This window comes from Hyaena hyaena, unplaced genomic scaffold, assembly GCF_003009895.1.
Source record: "Hyaena hyaena isolate Hyena2069 unplaced genomic scaffold, ASM300989v1 scaffold_19, whole genome shotgun sequence".
NCBI classification, from domain to species: domain Eukaryota; kingdom Metazoa; phylum Chordata; class Mammalia; order Carnivora; family Hyaenidae; genus Hyaena; species Hyaena hyaena.
Genome location: NW_024080651.1, coordinates 4,750,048 through 4,756,047, shown reverse-complemented (window position 1 = coordinate 4,756,047; position 6,000 = coordinate 4,750,048). Strand labels below are relative to the sequence as shown.

The following is a 6,000-nucleotide window of genomic DNA, read 5'->3' as shown; positions in this document are numbered from 1 at the left end:
AGAATCAAGGAGGAATGTCCTCCTCTCTTCAGTCTCCCAAAGACAGCTCCTCCCCCCTAATACCGGGTCACTCCTTTTTCTACAAGACTCCTGAGTCTCCTCATGGGAGTCTCCTGTGATACTCATATGCAGGCTGTCTTCACCTCAGGCACCTTCAGGCTCAGGTGGTAGCTGTCCAACAGGCTCCCCTTCCTCTTCCAGAGGTACTGGTGCTTTAGGCTTACAAGGAGCTCAATGCCCAAAGGAGGCTGGCAGCACCAAGGGTGGGGTCCCCGGCATCTGCAGGGGAGCACTGGTGTGTGTGTGGGGTGGGGGGGAGAGGGGGAGGTACAGACAGGCCCAGTGCTGGCTACTGTGAGTGATGCATGGCCAAAGTCAGCCTCCACCTCTGAGGGCCCCCAGGCCTGCTCCCCGCCACCACACCCCTGCTCACCCCCAAGAGGAAAGGAGAAGAGAACTCAACTTCTTGAGGCTTTATTGGGCCAGGGGCTGTCCTGCCTTCCAGGCAGGCCCAAGTAGCTCCTGCACCAGGGATGGGCTGGCCGGAGAATCAGTCCTGAGTGTGCCCGCCACTGCACTCCTGCATCTCTTTGAGTGTCTGCTGCTCTTCCGTTCAGCCACACTGCCATGGGGCCAAGCCACTGGGACCCCCGGGTCCCCAGCTTGCCAAGTGATCTTGGCTGTACTACTGGCCGTGTCTGGGCCTTGGTCTGCTTATCCTCCATGGGAGGATGTTATTTCTCTGTCAAAAGACAGGTCTACTCCACAGTATCAAAGAGTCCATGGAAGCAGATGGAGTTCAGGTCTCCCCTTCTGTGAGTCACTGCAGCTGCTACTCCTTGAGGCCTTTGTCTCTCACTTTCCATCAGGCTCAAATATACTCAATGCCAGGGCCTCAGACCCCAGGGAACCAGGCATCCATATTCCCTGACAGGAGGAGGAGGTTGGACCAGAGCAGAGAGTAGGCCAACTCACAGGCCAGGTACCAGGGTGAGGTCAGGAGGAGCTGGGCTTCTCCACTGAAGGGTAGAGCTTGCGCACGCTGGAGTCCAGGAGGAAGTCCACTGACCTGTGGGGTGGGGACAGTGATGAGCAGGTGACCAATGGGTGCTAGTGGGGGAGTAGGAAACAGGAGGTCAGGGCCAGAGAAGGGATTCCTAGATGCAGGACACAGTGCCATTTCTTTATTCAGTTGGGGAAACTGAGGCACAGAGAGGTTAAAAGGCTCACCTCGGGCTTTTGGGTCACCTATGTTGCCTTGGGAAAAGACTGCTCCTCCCACTCTATGTCGATGTGGGTTGGCCCCATCTCTGGTTCTATGACCAGGCACATGACCCAAGCCTGGCCAATCAGAAAAGGGAAACTGGCTCAGGACTAGGCACTCAGTCCAGAATAGACCAACGACAGCCTTCCTTGGGATTTTATTTTATTTTGATTGATTGTCAACTCTAAGAAACTTCCTATGGGTCTTCTTGCTAAGCTGGTGGGATGGAACCTGGGAACTGCTGGAAGCCATATCTGTTCCCCTGTGGGAAAATGAATGAAACCAACAAGGGTTGGTGTTGGAAGAAAGATAGCAGGATGGGGAGACCAAGACCCCTAATGACATCATTTGGGTGCCTAGATCCAGCCATGCCTGAAAGCAGCAGAACTCTGGACTTTTCAGTTTCATGAAACAATCAATCCTTATTTTACTTAACCTAGTTTAGTTGGGCTTCTGTCACCAAAATCTCCCCAAACCCATCCCTTCCAATGTGCACCTGTTCCTGCCTGCCTCTGGTTGTTTTGTAACACTAGGTTTCCTTTCTAGAATTTATTGGTCCTGTGTCCCATGCCCTCAAGGCATCCCCCTTACCTTTACTGCCAAAGTATCTTCCAGATCATATGCCAAGGGCACAGGCTGTCCTTTCTACCTGAGGAGCCTGAGTGCCAGCCCTGCCTCTGCTGCTACTGTTGCAGTGTCCCTCACTGTGCAAAGTGGGGACACCATGTCTCTCAGAGCTTATCTCTACCTGTAGAGTGGATGATCCCTGAGGCTGGAAGGGGCACCCACCTGTCAATGGGGTGGATGATGACAGGGATGACCAGAAGCCCCAATGCAGTGGTAGTCCACTTGCGGATGGACAGAGGCCAGCGGGTGGCAGTGCCCAGGATGTAGAGAGAGGCAGCACACACGCGGTTGATAGTGAAGCCTGGGATGGCCACAGAAGCCAGAGCCTGCCACACGAAAGTGTCCACCACAGCCACGGTCACCCTGGTACTGCGGCCTGCTTCAGGGCTTCGTACCTGGTAGGGAAAGGAGATACTTAATCCAGCAGGGCAGGGGTAGGAAATGCTGTGGACAATGGGCATGAGGTTGGACCAGGGGAGGGAAGTGGCCGGTGGGGGGTGGAGACAGAACTGCACTACTGTCAGGTTCTGGATTGTACCAGTTCAGGGCTGAGGGTGGACTCATTCACAGCCAGAACTGGGGTATAGATTGTGTCACATGCAGGGCTGGGGGCAGGGTGTAGCAACCTACAAACAGCATGGGGGTATGGACTGCACCAGACAAGGTTGTAGGGGTTGGACTGTCCCACAGGGGATTTTACCACATGCAAGGCTGTGGACGAAATCACAAGGGGAGTGGACTAGGGTCGGCGGTTGAGAGGCAGGCTAACACTCACGTCTCCTGCCTTCTTGCCCTTGTCAATGGCATCTGCCAGCACGTAGGAGCTGGATACACCATAGCTCAGCCACACCACAGCCGCTGGCACCAGAGAGCGGAATGCCTCTCCCACCTCGTTGGCATAGCCTGTTGGGGAGGAGACATTTAATTCCAGGGGTAGGAGTGGGGATGGTTTGCTCCACAAGGGGGCACTAGTCCTAATTCCCAGCCTGCTAAGCCAGAGCTGGGTGACCTTAGATAGGTGATTTTACTTCTCTGAACTTCCGTTTCCCAGTTTGTAAAAAGGCGTCCATAAAACCCACCTCCACTCTAGGGCCATTGTGGGAGCGCTGACCACAGTCACCATTATCATCACTCACTTGCCTTCCCAGTCTGGGTTCTAGAAGCACGTGCACTAATGCGGAGATTAAGAGCAAATCCCCCCATGAGGCACTCACCGTGCGCCAGGCCTTTCCTGTGCCTTATCTCTTTCTACTCTTACAACCACCACCCCATGAGAGGGACACTGTTCATTCCTTTATGCTGAGAAAACCGAGAATCAAACTGAGTCAGTATGAGGCCAGATGCCCTGACTCTACAGCCAGTGCCTGGGCACACGGGAGAGGCCAGCTCATTCTCCCGGTTCCTCCAAGTCCCGTTGGGGCTTACACCTGGGAGACTGACCAGTACAGATCCCGAGGGCAGAGGTGGTCTGACCTGAGCTGTGTGACTCTGGGCAAGTCTCTAGCCCTCTCTGAGCCCAGTCTCTGGCCCAGGCAGAATGAGGACTAAGATTCTTCCACCTTCTCCGGGCCCCTGCCCAGCGTCTGGCGACTCCTACCTCTCCAGCCACATTGTGCGGGGTCGCCGAGCCCCTCGCCCACTCCCGGCCCCCGCTCACCTAGGTACCGCACCCACGTGTCTCGGAAAAGGTCGCGCTCGGCACCCCGCGGGGGCGGCTCGGACATGGCGCTTCCACCTCCGCACCAGCCACTGCAGCCCGTCCTGCGCCGATACCACCTCAGCTTCCACTACCGATCCAGTCAGCCGCGGCAGGACCCGCTCAAGGTCCAGAACTGAAGGACAGGTCGCGCTGTCCCCGCCAGCAGGGAGCGTCTGCAAATTACCCCGCGCACTGAAGCCCCTCTCCCAGGCTTGGGCTTTCCAGATTAATTTTCTTAACGTTATTTTCTGGGTTTGAGTGGTTGGCGCAGTCCTTTCCCACGACTGGCTGTAGTTTCAAGCCTTAGAGACTGGGGTTCAAATGCGGGCTGCATTTCCTAATTACACCTCATAGCTGTGTGACTTTAGGCAATAGACTGTACTTCTCTAAGCCTCATTTTATTAATTTATTAAATGCGGAACACAATGTTCACTCCTGGGACCGTTGCAAAGATTAATTATAAGCAATCATTTGTTAAGTTTACTACTGATCAAACCATTGACTAAAGACTCTAGACAGATTACTTTTTTAAAGCCTCCCACCAATCTGGGACCGCCATTTTACAGATGAGGAAATAGAGGCACAAAAAAGATGGTCACTTTTCCAGGTCATACAGCTAAGTGGTAAAGCTGGCATTTGAATCCAGGTCGTGTGTCTCCAGATTCCGTGCTCTTAAGGGGAGTTGAGTTAATGAGGCTGGGGTAGTGAATGGTGAGCACTCTGGCCAAGGGGGTGCCTTCCTGGCAGGTGCTGTGTTCATTTATCAAGCTCTGGGGTCTAACTGGGTTGGTATAACCCTCAAACCAAACTCTGAATGGGGGCCGGACCTTGAATGAATGAATGAATGAATGAGGCAAGGGAAACAAGACTTAAGGGAAATGAGAACAGAATGTGTGGTCTTGAGGGGTAATGATTACTAAGAAACTCTTCCCCAGCTGGACCTCAGTTTACTCATGTGGCAATGAGTGCACTTCACTAAAGCTCTGAACCTTTGGATTTTGGAGGTATCAGCCAGGGAAGATGCAGCCATTAAAGACAGGTAGTCCTGGGTTCAAATCCCAGTTGTGCCATCTATTGGCCACGTCAGTAAAATTTACGAGTAGCCAATATTTACTAAGCTCTCACTTGTTAAGGCTGTCTTCTAAGCGCTGTGCACATATTATTTCCTTGAATTTCTGCAACAGCCCAGGGCCCTAAGCACAGGGTTGTTGCGTGGTACCCAGTAAGCGCTCATTAAAGAATTAGCTTTTATTGTCATCAAATGAAGATAGGGAAAAATAAAGACCACTGATTAAATATTAAGGGCCCCATTTTCAGCCCTGGCCGTCTCTGTCATTGTACGGTCGTGCTGCCGGTTGGCGTGACCTCGCTGGAAGCTGGGCTTGGTCCCAAAGGGATCGCCAGCCTCGGAAACACCGGTAGTGCTGACGCGGAATTAGGAGACGGTCCCTAGCACCACGTGAGCGTCGCTCGTCCGCTTCCCTCCCACTCTGGGCCCACCGCAGGCACTGCACGTACTCCCCAGACCCGCGCGCTAGAACCGCCGGCGCGTAACGGGTCATTGAGCGGGCGGGGCCTCCACCCTGACCCTGAAGGCGTCCAGGAGCACGCCCTGGTGCCCTTAACAAAGATGGCGGAAGACAGCAACGGGCTGGGCCAACCGGGAGGCAAGCTGGCTGAGCCCCAATGGAAAGCGTGCGCCAGAGGCTAGTAGCGCGTGGCTTCTGCGCATGCGCCCCTCCTATTGACGGCTAGGCGCTGCTGAGGCATAAATTTGCCGTTCTGAGTGAAGGGCAGAGAGGAGCGAGGGGGTGGGCATTGATTTCCACTTCCTGTGCACTGAATGTTGCTTTATTCATTGGTTACTTTTCCTAACAGAGCGTTGTAAACCAAGATCGGAATAACCCCTCCTAAGTGGTCTGGTTGGTGCCCAAGCAGCCTCAGGCTGCTCAGGTCAACATCAGTCCAGCCCCTACTCAGTTTTCACCTCCCCACGCTGGGCCAGGGCCTAGGTCCCGGAGGGAAAGGAGTTCCTGCGAGGGCCCAGGAGGGGCCGTTTTCCAGTGTTCATTTGCAGGGCTTGGTGTTAAGTGCTGTGGTTGCCCCCAGGGTCCGTGCCCTCCAGTCCCTGGTCACCCCTTGGCGCCATCCCTGTTTGTCACTGTGGATGGAGGGTCTGGGGACCTGTGAGGCTATTTGTGGCTGCCCCCAGATGCTGGCCGGGGCTTTGGCCCCTTGCCGGGGCAGCTTCCCCGCCAGACACCAGGAACCCAATGGGCTGGTCAAACATCTCCCACAGAGATGGGACAGCCAAAGCACTGCTGAGGTCAGTCAGGAAGCGGCCTGGCCTCCTGGCCTGCACCGTGGGAGACTCAGACAGGGAAATGCACTCACTGAGATCTACTGTTTC

The 6,000-nt window shown here is 54.6% G+C and overlaps 1 protein-coding gene across 1 annotated transcript; it reads right to left on the bottom strand.

Annotated features, from left to right (window-relative positions):
* Positions 1–861: 861 nt before the first annotated feature.
* MTFP1 (mitochondrial fission process 1) lies at positions 862–3,738 on the bottom strand. Its single transcript, XM_039225875.1, has 4 exons — positions 3,549–3,738; positions 2,667–2,794; positions 2,054–2,286; positions 862–1,069 (listed from the first exon to the last, which is right to left on the bottom strand). The coding sequence occupies exons 1-4, from the start codon at positions 3,613–3,615 to the stop codon at positions 997–999; spliced, it is 501 nt and encodes a 166-aa protein (XP_039081806.1). The 5' UTR covers positions 3,616–3,738; the 3' UTR covers positions 862–996.
* Between the last annotated feature and the right edge of the window lie 2,262 nt (positions 3,739–6,000).

Coding starts and splice junctions, on each gene's coding strand:
- MTFP1 (XM_039225875.1), bottom strand. CDS start 3,615: ATGTCCGAGCCGCCCCCGCGGGGTGCCGAGCGCGACCTTTTCCGAGAC. Junction 2,795..3,548: donor CACGTGGGTGCGGTACCTAG/GTGAGCGGGGGC, acceptor CCTCCCCAACAG/GCTATGCCAACGAGGTGGGA. Junction 2,287..2,666: donor AGGGCAAGAAGGCAGGAGAC/GTGAGTGTTAGC, acceptor TTTCCCTACCAG/GTACGAAGCCCTGAAGCAGG.